The sequence below is a fragment of the Apis laboriosa genome, unplaced genomic scaffold, assembly GCF_014066325.1.
Source record: "Apis laboriosa isolate Shangri-la unplaced genomic scaffold, ASM1406632v1 scaffold25_cov139, whole genome shotgun sequence".
NCBI classification, from domain to species: Eukaryota; Metazoa; Arthropoda; class Insecta; order Hymenoptera; family Apidae; genus Apis; species Apis laboriosa.
The window spans coordinates 1,798,616-1,813,472 of NW_025222552.1; the positions used below are offsets into that span (position 1 = coordinate 1,798,616).

Consider the following 14,857-nt stretch of genomic DNA (forward strand, 5'->3'; position numbering starts at 1 on the left):
TTATAATTGTTACGTAATAATTCTTTATATATTAAATAAATTTCCGCAATATTTATTTTTTCTTATGATTTATATATTCTTCTTTTTCTTTTTATATATCTTTATTCTTTTAATTATGAATTTTTGTTTTTTTTAAATAAATATTTTTAAGATTTTAAATATAAAATAAATTTTTCATAAATAATTTGAACAAGATATACATTAATATTTTTTCAGACTTCAATATAATAATAATTATTGAAAATTATATGTTATCACTATTATAAGTAAATAAAGTTAAAAAAATATTTATGTATATATATTTGGAAAAAAAAAATTGGAATATGACATGTACGAAACAGAGCTTTCTATCTACGATGCCACGAATTGACTAAAGTCTCGATGTATCGCAATGCTGCTGCCACCACTTCGCATTTTCATATATAGATATTATTGATTTTAGTTTACATATATTACGATCCTGAAGAAATATTATAATATTAAAAATTTCATTTAAAATAATTTTAAAGAATGATAAGGATATAAACATGGAATGAAATAAAATAAATTTGAATATTGCTCCACTATAAATAATATAATGATCAATATATAAAAGAAACCATGAAATTTCTTTTTTATAATTTCTATATAATATTCGATTCAATTATTTTTTTTTTATATTTCTATAATAAATGATAATATCATTTCCATAAATATTTGTAGATATATTATTTTTACAATCATATTATATTTACAATCATCATATGAATGATATATATAAAGCAATATATTTAAATATATCTATTATTAGATATATACATATATATATATATCTATGCATTTAGATATATATATGTAAATATACTTAGATATATTTAGATATATACATATATATATGCATCTAGATATATATATGTAAATATATATATACTTAGATATATTTAGATATGCAATTTTTTTTTAAATAAAATTATATTTAGAAAGACAATATTATTGTTTGAGGAAAACTATATGAAATAATTTACATAGTCTCTTTACTTCGTGTTCAATAATAATATGGAACTATAAAACCTGTACATTTATTTACATTTCCAAAATTTAATAATATCTTTAAGTGGAATGTCATATAAATTCTAAACCTTCAAATTTTTTGTCCATTATTTTAACCTCAGGCATTATTACATTTCCATTAAGTGTAAATGCCATAATGTATGTAGCAGTCTGCCCTTGATATTCCTCAGTTTTAAGGGCAATAATAATTGAATCTTGTGAACCAGGTAAAAATTTGAAACTTGAAAAACCTCTAATTGGAACTAAATTACCAATTTTAGTAACCTAAAAATAAGATAATATTTATTTTTATATTTTTCAATTTAACTATATGTAAAATACAATAAATAATATTATATTTATAAGTAAATATAAATAGATAAAAACCTTAATATCTACAAAATTTTCATCTGCAGTCAATAATATATTACAACTCATTGTTTCATCTTTAGTTTCATTATATTGATCATGAGAACATCTTCTTGGTAAAAAAAACCAACTTTTGTGGATATCACTCCAAGCTCCTGATTCATGAATCATGTAGCCTACAAAATAAACATAAAATATATTAATTATAATTAAAATTTAAATATATATATATATATAAAAGATTTATAATATATAAAATATATAATTATATACCTGGGTATTCAATATCAATTGCTTGTCTTAATCGTTTATAATTTGAAATCCAATTTAAAGAGTATATTTCACCACGTGGAGATATTATTTTTATCCAAAGAGGATTGTTATGTTGAAATTCTCCAGAAGCAGTAGTCCATTCTTTACCCATACTACCAACATATAGATGTTCATCTTTAACAGTTGCCCATTCACATTTAAATCCTAAAAATATTTATTATCTTTATTTCATTCAAAATTTTATAATATTATAAAATACTAAATATATAATATTATAAAATTTTATAATTATTGATAATAGGAAAATTAATAAATATAATAAATTTTACCTTTTGAACTTTTGCCATTACCATCCATTAAAATAACCCAAGGATAAACTTCTTCTCCTTCAATAAAATATATAACTCCTGTACGATCATCAAAAGATAATAAATGTCCATCGAAGATAACTAGTTCAGACAATTCCATACCACGTCCTTTCATAGTTAAAGACGATGTTAACATTTGGTTTCTGTCATCCCAAACAATGGAAAGAAAATTTGTGCTAGGATTCCAAAAAAGACTTCCACTTTTCATAATACTGTGCCATGTATCTTTTTTATCTGAACTTTTGGAATCATGATCAAGATCACTTACTATTGCTATACGATAAGTAATACCCTTAGATGTCTTGACTGGAGCAGATAAAGGGTATGTCTTATTATACTTATAATATTTGCATTGTGTTAAAAAATGATTCGTTGACGAATGATGTACAACTCCGCGTAATAAAGGAAATCCAAGTAAGAATAAAGGAACAGACAATAATAAAAAAATTAAAGCTAAATATTGACTCTGAATGCGAAAAGTACTATTAGCAACTCTGTAGACATGAGGTGCACGTAACGCTTGTCTCCAGTCACGTAAATAGGACATGGTTTCTATGTCTCCGTTCTGCATTCGCGTCCGTTTCATATCATGTTACATTGGAAAATTAATACCAAATTTATATTTTATTTTAAATGAATAACTAAAAACTAACCTAATATAACCTAATTTTTTTCTCCATAATTGTCAACGTTGAAAGCGAAATGCAGACAACTACATATATAGCGCCATCTGACAGATAAAAAAATTTAAATAACGTTATAACTAAAATATATTTTATAATTACCTATTTATTCTTATGTAAAATAAATACTAAAAATAATATTTTATGATATATTAGAAGAAAATTTCAAGTTACAATAAATTTTATTTAATATAATTATTTTAATTTTTTATATTTTGATAAATTTAGATAAACTGTATGATATAAGTAAAATTAAGCAAAATTAATAATAATTTTATTTTTATTATTTTATTTTTATTATTTATTATTTTAACCAAATTTTATAACTCATTTTATATATAAAATATTATATTTTATAAATATTTGAAAATTTTTATAATTTTAATAAACATTTATAATAAACATAAATTTTTATAAATATTTTTTCAATATAAGAAATTAATATGTATTAAATAATATATAATATAATAATACATATACATTTATTAAATCTAGTTTTTCTTTTCACGTTTTGAATTTACATTTTTTTCAATAATATTTATATTTCTTACAGATTTTTTAATTATTTCAATTAAAATTCTACATTTACAAGATATATTATTATAATATTTATTTGTTGACATAAAATTTTAACAGCACTTTACTTGGATTTATTAAGATAGTTTAATAGTATTTTATAACTTTCAAACAATTCACTATTAATTTTTATATTGTAAATTTAATTTCTTAGATCGATTAATAATAATATGAAGATATTTAATGATGATTAAATGATTACTTTTATATTAATAATATTATATAATGTCGTTATAAAGAACGTTTTACAAAAAACACTGGTTATGATCCACATTAATTTTAATTATATAGAATGAAATAACAAGGACTTTCAGAATTTTTTCTGTTGAAAAGATATTAATTTGTATCGTGCCAATAATATACAAGCATCTACAGCATATTCTTGAACGTTGGGGTTGAACGAACGAGTCTGGGGTGAAATGAATCGGGGGGGAGGGTGGAAAAAGAGGGTGGAGGAAAGGGGAATCTGTGAGGGTGGTAAAGTACTCGTCAGTAGTGTGACGCGTTTCCCGCCGACAACATCGGTTATATTGTCAATAAATTAAACCGCGACAGCATTTCCAGTTTCCACGTGTTCCTCGCATGTGTCCTTATATGATCTGACTGCTATTGGCTATTGCAGTTCCGCGGCAACCTGTATTATCGATCGAACGTGCTTTGCGCACGTTACCGCAGTTACTTGTGGCACCGCCACTACATCGCACGTACTGCACAATCGTCTTCGTATTAACGTAACATCGTGTGCCGATTGGGATTCAATTTATGATTTCTTTTGCGCATTGCAGTCACAATCATAATTCACTAATTATAACAATATTATTGTATTAACATTGTTCCTCTCTATACGCTTTGTGTTAAAATTACCGTCCAATCGCCATGTTCTATTTCAAATTGTATATTTCGCACATTAGTGAAAAAGTTAATTATTTATTTGAGCTAACTGTTGACACAAGAAAATAAATCTATGCATCGTGAATTGTTTAGTGCAATTTTTATAGATTTATGTTCAAAAAGAATTGTGACATAAGAATATTTTGAACTTGTTTTCTATTTTTGACGATCTTTAATCGATTTTGAAACTGTTTTATCGATGTTTTGTATTCTTGATTGACTACTCATGTGGCGCCAAAACAGAAAATAAAAATATACTTTTGCTATCACGCCGTAAAAAGTAAATTAAATTCAAAAGTCATTTTTTCAAAATAGTTAAATATAGTGTATATAATAATATAATTACTATGATATTTGTGATAAGATCTTTTTAAAATATAAAATCTATTTGTGCTTCTATAATGGTGTATCTCTATAAGTGATTTTGTTAAAATGTGAATATTGTGAATCTATGTTTTTATAAGATTATGGTGTTATGGCTAATATTGTTCGTATTTAATATCTTCGTTACTTTGTTGAATACTCATCTATGGATTACTACTTCAGTATCATTATATTCAAATTATAGAAGGTAAATATTATTGTTTTTCTTTTTAGAAAAAATTATAGTATAAAAATTTTAATATAAATTTTTTAATTATTAAAAATAGGAATTTATATATATAAAATATATAAAAAGCAATTTATTTCTTATAATATATATGAATAAATATATAAATAATTATATTAACAATTTTTAATTATTATAAATAATTCATTATGTAAATAACTACTATTCAAATTTACTATTCGAATCGAATATTAAAATACTTATTTCATCCTTTATAATATAAAGTCTATTATTAGAATTTGTGTATATTATGAATTATTAAGTGTGAATCATTCTCCGAACGAAACAGTGAAAGTACAACTATACTACATAACCAAGATAGTCGTAAAAGTCATGTAAAAGGTTAACAATCAAAGTATATACATTTATATCCTAAAACAAAATATATATTAGCATGTCATAAATAACCTGTTTTTTCTCCATAAGAACATTTTAAAACTTTCCGCGATAAAGATATCAAAATATTGCTAACTGTCCGAACCCATATAATAATGAATTAGTTAATTCGTGTTATTATGATACAAACTCGTATCATTAGTGCTAAATAAATGCATAGAGTACAAGGTAAATGCATTCAATACAAGGTAAATGAACGAAGGTAGACGAACCATGCAGCATAAAAGGATTCGAAGTAATCTAATGCCAAGTAGGGCTGGACGTAAGAAGATACCGAGATATATGTAAGAAGCATCGTCCATGACGATATGTCATCGAACATTCTTCAAGGTCAACGACCTTAAAAGTATTTCGTGCAAACGGGTCGACGTGCATGAGACGTAATTGCGCTTAGAAGATGGCGTAGAAGAAGGACAGGTAAATAGAATGGAAAAGAGACGGAACAAGTATGCGTCAGGAATAGGGGGTGACTTTGTGGGGTTGGTACAATGACAGTGCAATAGGGGAATAGGTTTCAGTGACGTCGTGCCAAAACGGAGAGTAACGAATCAACGTAGATGCAAAGAAGTTGGGGAAGGGATGAGATTAAGGGAAAGGGATTGGGGAAAGGGAAAGTGACTAGAGGGGTTGTATGAACAGACGTGTGAAAATTTCAGTTGCATTGCGATTATAGGTTTACCTATCATATTAAATCTTAGATAAAAAACTGATATAATTTTATTAAGTAATTATTGATCTATCTATCTGTAACAAAAACTTGGTTTTTATTAATTAATTATTGTTTTTATTTATTTATTATATAAATTATAAAAAATATAAATTATAATATAATATATTATATAATATTTTATAATTATATATATATAATTGTAAAAATGTAATATTTTTTGTTTTTACTTTCTATTTTTTAAATATTTCAAATAAATAATTCTAAATAAATTGGTAAAAGTTAATTAGAATTTATTATAATAAAAATATTTTACTACTTATTATATATTTCTACTTATTATATATTTCAGAGATTACAAAAGAAGTTTAAGATAATTTATAGTTGCTTATAATTTGACATATTTTTGAAATAAAATGTTATAGAATAATAAATATTATTCTTCATTTTTTTCTTTTACAGATCATTATAAAAGATTATAAAATATAATTAATATATTATTATTAAATATAATTAAATATAATTAAATATAAAATATTATAAAATATTATCATATTATATAATTATTATCATATTATTATCATATTATCATATTATATTTTACGATTATTTCTATTTTATTCATTTTATAATACATAAAAGATATCTATATAGGTACACATACTATATATATATTTCATTTATATGTTTTGAATTTAGTTAATCATATATTAAATATTTGGAATGTAAATGATAATGCATAAGAAAAAAAAAATAATAGATTCAAAATATTTGAAAAATTTATAAAATAAATTTGTTTGAACAAAACAATTAGTAGAAAAATTAAAAAATAATTCTAGGAACTAAAATAATCATAAAATTTATAAAAAAATAAAAATGCAAAAATATCTCTTGAAACTTATTTATTAAATTATAAACATTTTAATTTTGCACTAAATGAAATGAAACTTTATTTTCGTCTCACTTCATTTAAATAAAATTTAAATAAAATTCATTTAAATAAAATTAAATTATTTAAATAAATAACTTAATAAATAAACAATGGACATTTTTGTAAACTAAATTTATTATATTGTCTATTAAATTGTTTTAGTACCTAAAATCTTTTAAATTATTTACTTAGTTCTATCATATACAATTACATGAATAATAATTATTAATGTTTAATTAAATATTATTAACTATTATTCACTTATTAGTTATTATTATGAAGAATATGAAAAAAAAAAGATACGATAAAAGAATAATTTTTTCATTCTAAAATTTTTCGTTCTAAAATTTTATTGAGAAAGGATTTTTTTGTAAAATAAATTTTTGTTACTTATTTTAAAATTATTGAAATTTTTAACAAGACATAATTTAAAATATTCAATTTTTCAATTTATATTCAATTTATTTCAATTTTTTTAAATTTGAGATTTGTTTTTTATATCATATAAAGATAAGATAAGAAATCGATATTTGATTAAAAATTTTGATTAGATAGACGTGAATGCACTTCATGAATAATAGTAAGATACAGTAGATAGATAATATATAGTCAGACCTATCGACGATGCATTGCCATGGAAACGATACCGTCGCATGAAATGTATTATGGTGCATAGTTCGTTACGTATTTGTTCAGACAATTTCAAAGACAACATTTAAACATTATGAAAATAATCAATTGATACTTTCGTTTATTACAAATTATTATAATTATTTTAAATAAACAATTATAAAATTTATGAAAATATTTTTACAAGATATAACAATTCATTATATAAGTCTCGATTTATCTACGAAAAAAAAGTAACAATTAAAAATTCTTTAAGCTTACATTATTTTAAATATTATCGTATTAAATAGACTGAGCTGTTAGTAATAATGTAGTAGAAATTTGTATGCATGGACACGTCAAGCATCATACAGAATGTACATCGATAGGATTACAATGATGTGTTTGTACTTTAGGAAACAGACGAAAGAGGGTGGAATGAGGAGATTTATCCGGTGACCTCGTGCCACGCGTGGTAATGCTACTGGCAAACGGTGCTTCGATACCGACCATCGCCGGTACTGTCGAGGAGGAGGAAGAATATGCACGTAGCGAAGCGAACAGCGTACACTATGATGGCTATGTTACCGATCATACCGATCTTGCTTCCGAAATTGATATTGATGAATCCGAATACAGACGGGAGCTTCTCAATGATGTATGTGAGAAAAGCATTATTGCTTATATTATTTTAAAGGATGCTTTTTAAAAAAACTTATAATACGTAATTAATTATTATTATTAAAAAAATTATATACATATAACATTATAGTAACATTATATTTTTGGTAATATTAAAACTTTTATATTGATAAAACATATATTTCTAATACATATTAAGTTTGATACGTACTAAACAATTATTCTTTTGATATATAGCAAGATGCATATTTTTATTACATTTGCAATCGTTATTAATTTTTTTTATTTACAACAAATCAAATTAATATTGGTTTTTTATAAATTTAAATTTATATCTTTTTAGTTTTATTTACAAAAATTATTAAAATTAATAGTAATATAAAAATTATAAAAAATAAAAAAAAATTAATAGTATAATATGAGATATTGTATTGAATATATCTTTAAAAATTATAAATATTTAACTTATACATATTAAATTCATAATGAATTTTATATTCATTTTAAGATTTTTTGCTTGAATTTTTGAAAATTTAAAAGAATGATAATTTATAATATAATAATAATTTGATCATTTAGTGTATAATATCTATATAAAAATTATAGTATAATATTTAAATAAAAATTAGACATATTATTTATATAAAATTTTATTTATTCTTTAATATTTTATTCTTTAATATATACTTAAAGCAATTAGTGATTCATATTTGTTTTTATATATTAAAATAAAAATATCTAATAATCTTAGTTGCAATTATGAAAAAAATTTATAAAAATAATATAAAATAATAGGAAAATAGAAAAATTTAAAAATAAAAAAACATTTTTGCTTTTCAATAAATTTTAAAATTTAATATTATTTTAGATTTAATATAGTATAACTAAAATTGATTTATTATTTGATTTTTAGAGATTGAAGATTAAATATTTGTGTTTGTAGAAAAATTTGTTTTCATATTAATTATATTTATTTTTTTTAATTTCTTTTTTAAATTTGTGAATTTTTGATTTATTTCTAAAAAGCTTATGTATTTATCTTTTCAGTTTTGTACTTAATAGTTATTTCTTTTTCCAACTAGATGTGTGTTATGTAACTTAGCCATAGCCATAGCTTTAAAATAAAATTTCTACATGAAATATGTATGAATTTTAAAAATAACATTTTAAAATTTGGAGGTTATCCCTTTTTTTTCAAACAGAAATTTTAAATGATGTATGTTCTAATATTTTATAATATATAATATTATAATATTTTATAATGTTAGAACATATTTTATAATATTTTATATTAACTCATGTGTTTATTTATTCTTACAAAAGAAAGTTAAAATAATATCTTAAGATTATTTATTTGAAAGATGTTTTAGTTTTAATTATATAAAATTTAACATATAAAAAATACATATATGCATATTTATATCATTTTGTGTCTTTTTATTTTTATATGTTAAATTTTGTAAAATTAATTAAAATATTTTGTAGTTTCATAATATCGACAGAAAACTTACTTTTTATATAAAATAATATATAAGTCTTATTAAATAAAGATGATCCTATTTTTATAATTTATTTTCTTGACATCCTTTAAAGACATGTTGTTCTTTAAGAGACATGATATATGATTAAATAAGTTTAAAAAAAAAAACAAAAAATTTCATTTCATCATTTATCATTTTGAAATTATAATTTGATCTCATTAGAATATTATATAGAATATTATATAAATATCTTATACAAATTGTTTTTATAATTATTAATTAAATGTTATTAATTAACCAAATTAAAATAGATTATATAAATTATATATATATATATATATATATTTTATATGATCTTCATATATTTTTATTAAATTATATTTAAAAAAACAACAAAATTCTGTAATTTTATTATTTCTGTAATTTTTAATTTGTAATGAATAAAATTGATGATTTGTAAAGTAGATAAATTTGAAAGATGATAAATGATAATTTAATATTTAATTAATTTTTATTTTATTTATATTTAAAATTTTTATATTATTAAAAATTTGTAATAAAAAAATATATATATTTCTAAATAATTTTGTTGTTTATATTTATAATATCTTTAGAAAAATATTTATAATATCTTTAGAAAATTTAAATACATTTACATATTAGATATAAAAAAATTTTTAATATAATTTTTACGCAACGAATGAATTATGTTTCATTTAATAACATTAACAAATATATTTAAATTTTTTAATATTCTTAAAAATTTAAAGAGAATTTAAAAACGTATTAAATCAAAATTTATATTTCCATTTCTTTTATTTGGTTACAGAAATGGCGAATGCTATTTGATAAGGTATGTCTATGAATTATTCGACATTTATTATTTGGAAATCAGCTTACACGATATGTTAACATGACTGAATTTTTTCTTTAGTTTGATCCCGAAGGTTTTGGCGAGATACCGGTGGAGGATTTTTTAGCAGCTTTAAAAAATCCCGAATGGAAAGCTGAAATACCACCAAATAAACGAGATATACTTCTTACTAGGGCAAAAGAATCACGTGTTGAAGCGGTGACGTTTCAGGATTTCGTCAATGTGGTGAGTAGATATATTCAGATTTCAATAAAACATATATATATATATATATATATACATATTCATAGGAACATAGAAAAAAATATATATAAATATATATATATTTCTTATCGCTCTTTTATTGTTCACAATTATTCAAAATAATACAAAAATTTTATTATAATTCAATATAGAAATGTAGATATATTTTATATATTGATAAATTACTTGTCATTTATCTTTAAAATAGATTAAAGAACAAATTTTTTTCATTTATTGAATCATATTCTATTTGTTTTTGATAAATTGACCACATATTTATAGTTTAAAATTTTTATTTTGTAAAGTTTGTAAGTTTGAATATTTTCTAAATATATTTTAGTCACATTGTATACTACTTTCGTGTTTTAATTTTCAAGTTGTATTATTTAATTGTGATAAAAACATTTTCATTTGGTTAAATAATAATAAAACTCGTATTATGTAAAACATCAACTTCGAAGTTATTTTGATCTTTAAAAAATTAATATAAGACATTTCTCGTTTCATAAAAATTTTTCAATATTCCAGCTAAAATAAATTAAAATATATATTATAAATTAAAAGACTATATCAGAAATATGATAAAAAAAAATGGTAACATATGTACATTATTACTAATGTAATATAGAATAAAGATATTCATATATTTATTTCAGATTCATTTATTAAATTCAATAATATATCGAGAATATTAATTAATATTAAAATTTTTTGAAATAGAAAAAATAGATAGATTAAGCTTTTTCTCATTTTTCATATTATAATATTATCATCATATAATCATAATCATCAATATAGATAATATTACATAAATAATATTTTGCTAATTATATAAATATAAATAATATTTTTTCAAGAATTTTATTTTTAATATTTTTATTTCATAATTGAAGGATTCGAAAGCCAATTAATGTAAATCATATTATTTAAAAATGTTTAAGAATTTTTTTATTATTTAAATTATCAATTGATAAATTAATATTATAAAGTGAAATAATAATTGATTTGTTAACAGAAAATGTGAACAATAAAGAGATTTTTTAATGTAATTATTTTTACAAAATGTGACTTACACTGAGTAGTTGCTTCTAAATTCTCTGATTACTTTTGAACTTTCTTATATTTTATACTTATAGATAATATCCAAGTTATGTCATGTTTGGAAAATTATATATTATTGATAAAAAATTGAAGATATTACAATATTTGAAAAAAAAAAAAGATTTATAATATACTCTAGTTTCTTAACTTATTTTCGTTATGAATTTATCAATTTATCAAAACATTAATATAAATACGAAACACGATCTTATAATTATATTCGATTATAATTATATTCATATTCAAATGGATAATTCATTATGTAACAGATTATAATTTGTTTAAAAATGCGTGTCAAAAATAGGATACGAACATCAGATTTACATCGATTTTCCTGAAAGAAACTCGAGGATGGTCTATCGGCATACAAGACGAGACGAAAGGAATCAAAAAAGGTTTTACCGGTGGTTAAATAGACTTATTCTGCTCGACGAATAAGCTTCAGAAAACTTTTCATTGTCCGTTTTATTTGTCAATTTGAAAAATGCGGCTACGCCCTGGAATTTCGTTTTTTGTGGTACTAGAAAGGCGGTAAAGAGATGAACGAAAGAGATGTACGAAAAAGGGAGATCCTTTTTACAGGAAAGGGAATACGACGAAAAACTGGTAGATAAATATCGGGAACAATGATAATCTCACCGTTTAAAGACATACAATGATATAGACACAACTTCTTTGTCTGCTTGCTGACAACTTTTTGGCGGTTTCCTCCTACTCTCTTTTTTTCTCCTTGATCCCCAGTTGAGGTAAGCAGATCTGACATTGAGTGGTAGAAAATTGTCCGCGTACAAATCGAAATGATTCAAATCGTAGATTAAACAATGCGTAAAGATAAATTTCTCGGTAAAACCGCACTCTATAAAGCTAGTATTGACATTATAGATTTTATCTATCACATCCGTGCTTCCCGAAATTATCTCAATTGTAGTTGTATATTTTTCTTGATAAAATTGATGATCGAATTCGTGAATATTTCATATTTTTTGTTTCGTTCATTTTTTTTCGTTTTTTTCTTTTTCTTATTGTATGATTTTATTTTGCTTGATTTTTCTTTTGTCTTTATTGAAATAACTACACCTACTATGTATACTTCACTGTTTTATTTTTAACGATGCTTTCTTCTGTTTTCGCTGAAATCTTGGATATTCGTGAATTATGAAATGGATGGATAAGAATAAATTACGCGAAATATTTAACGATATAGAGAATAGTGTTTTATTAAAAAAAATTAGAGAATTGTTTAAAATGTTACAATTAAAAAATAATTGGGAAAGAATACAAAAAGTTTGAATTTTAAAAATATTTACGTTATATTTCATAAAATTTATATTTTTTTCATTATTTTTTATATTCTTGTTTAATTAATTTTATTTATTATCTCTTTAAACAGTTTAATAATTATTGAAAAGTAATTAAGTATTGAATGTATTAGAATGTATAGATATATATAATATTCTATATATTAATTTTATAATATAAATAAAATTTTATACAATATAATATAATATTTTACAATAGAATATAAATTATTTTATTTTTTAGAATTTGATAAGCGTTATAAATGTTTTATATTTTATTATTTTTTTATTTTAAAATCTATTTTGAAAATTTATATCATTTAATAATAAGTATAATATTGATTTATAATATTGATTATATTTTCTATATTTGTTTTTATCTCATTACTGTTAAAATAAATTAAATCTTACAAAACACTAATTTTTTTACCTGATCCTTTTTTTGAATTGATTTATTGAAGCAAAATTCAATTACAAGATTACCTATCAAATATAAGATTTGCAAATATTATTCCATTTAGCAAAAAGAAAAAGAAGTTAGAGATTTTCTATTTTTTCATATACAAATGTCTTTCTTATATAAAAAGATTTCGTTTTTGAAAGAATTTTTTTAATATAATTAAAATCTTTTTTTTTTATTTTGTTTAAATAAGAACTGTCCTTTTGAAAAAACATTTTATTCGTTTCATAATTACAATTTTGTTAAGCGTTTATTTTGTTCGAAATAATTGTTTCAATTTTTTATTTTTTTTTTCAAATTTTTATGAATATATATTTATTGATATTTTTTTAACTTCATAATTTTTTTGAATTAAATATTTTAACATTTATAGACATTTTTTTTGAATCCTTTGTTAATTATTTTCATTTCTTTTTTTTTTTTAATAAAAGAATTAAATCCTTTGAACAATGATTATAATTAATATAAATAACATTTTTTAACAAATTCATATACTATGGAAACGCAGTTATTATTCAACATATTTACATATTTAATATTTTCTATCGATATATATTAAAATATCAATTTCTACATTCATTAAATATATGTACATATTAATTTAAAGTTTTATCAAATTTAATCAAAATAATATTCAGCAAATTAAGAATTTTTATGAAATCATAATTTTCTTTAATCTATATTAAATTCAATTTAAATTGTTTCATTCAAAATTATTTTTATATAGAAATAATATACAATATATATTAAATATATTATATAATAATAATTTTATATTAAAAAGAAAATTATTTGCTAAAAAATTAAATTATTGTGAATTTCTAAAGAAAAATTTATAAAATTTATAAAATTAATGAAAATAATAAAAATTTTTTAAATATTCGAGGACTGTTATAAAATTTATGATCAAATTCAGATTTTAACATAATCTATTATAAGAGGCAATTTGTTTTATTATAGCTCCTAAAAAATTAAAATTAGTTACATTTATAATTTCCAAAATTTTTCGTGTTTTAATTTAAAGGCATAAACAAAATTTAATTGCAAATTTTATTAATCATTAATATATTTCATTTTATACATTTTATACATATTTATATTTATAATTTATATAATATTTTATTATTTTATCACATAATATTTTATTATTTACTATAATATACATTATTTATTATAGTATACTATAGTATATACTCATTCTTTTAATATTAATCCAATTGAAAATATTTGAGTTAATTTAAAATATTTGTATACATATGATCAGTCGTTACATTATTTAAAGAAAAAGATTTTGGATATTTGATAAAATTCAAAAAAAAAAATATATATATATATATATATATATATATATATATA

General features: G+C 20.6%; 2 protein-coding genes across 3 annotated transcripts in view; one reads left to right on the forward strand and one right to left on the reverse strand.

The window, feature by feature from the left end:
* Window positions 1-437: 437 nt before the first annotated feature.
* LOC122713579 (soluble calcium-activated nucleotidase 1) lies at window positions 438-2,736 on the reverse strand. 2 transcript variants are annotated; one of them, XM_043934160.1, is made up of 5 exons: window positions 2,001-2,736; window positions 1,672-1,875; window positions 1,417-1,574; window positions 1,119-1,314; window positions 438-460 (listed from the first exon to the last, which is right to left on the reverse strand). In XM_043934160.1, exons 1-5 carry the CDS (start codon window positions 2,623-2,625, stop codon window positions 453-455), a joined length of 1,191 nt encoding a protein of 396 aa, XP_043790095.1. In that variant the 5' UTR covers window positions 2,626-2,736; the 3' UTR covers window positions 438-452. The 2 variants fall into 2 exon arrangements, with proteins under 2 accessions (XP_043790095.1, XP_043790094.1); XM_043934159.1 differs by lacking the exon at window positions 438-460 and having other exon boundaries at window positions 970-1,314.
* A 1,272-nt stretch (window positions 2,737-4,008) lies between these two features.
* The window catches only part of LOC122713582 (protein rhomboid), an 877,166-nt gene continuing 866,317 nt past the window's right edge, over window positions 4,009-14,857 (forward strand). The window contains exons 1-5 of the mRNA XM_043934168.1: window positions 4,009-4,119; window positions 4,736-4,760; window positions 7,819-8,060; window positions 10,355-10,378; window positions 10,460-10,624. Coding sequence (XP_043790103.1) covers window positions 7,881-8,060; window positions 10,355-10,378; window positions 10,460-10,624 — 369 coding nt within the window. The 5' untranslated portion in view covers window positions 4,009-4,119; window positions 4,736-4,760; window positions 7,819-7,880. The remainder of the gene's footprint in view (window positions 4,120-4,735; window positions 4,761-7,818; window positions 8,061-10,354; window positions 10,379-10,459; window positions 10,625-14,857) is intronic.

Excerpts from the sequence above, each read along its gene's own strand:
- LOC122713579 (XM_043934159.1), bottom strand. The coding sequence starts at position 2,625 with ATGAAACGGACGCGAATGCAGAACGGAGACATAGAAACCATGTCCTAT. Across the intron at positions 1,876-2,000 it reads TAATGGCAAAAGTTCAAAAG|GATTTAAATGTGAATGGGCA; the intron begins GTAAAATTTATT and ends AAATATTTTTAG. Across the intron at positions 1,315-1,416 it reads AAAATTTTGTAGATATTAAG|GTTACTAAAATTGGTAATTT; the intron begins GTTTTTATCTAT and ends TCTTATTTTTAG.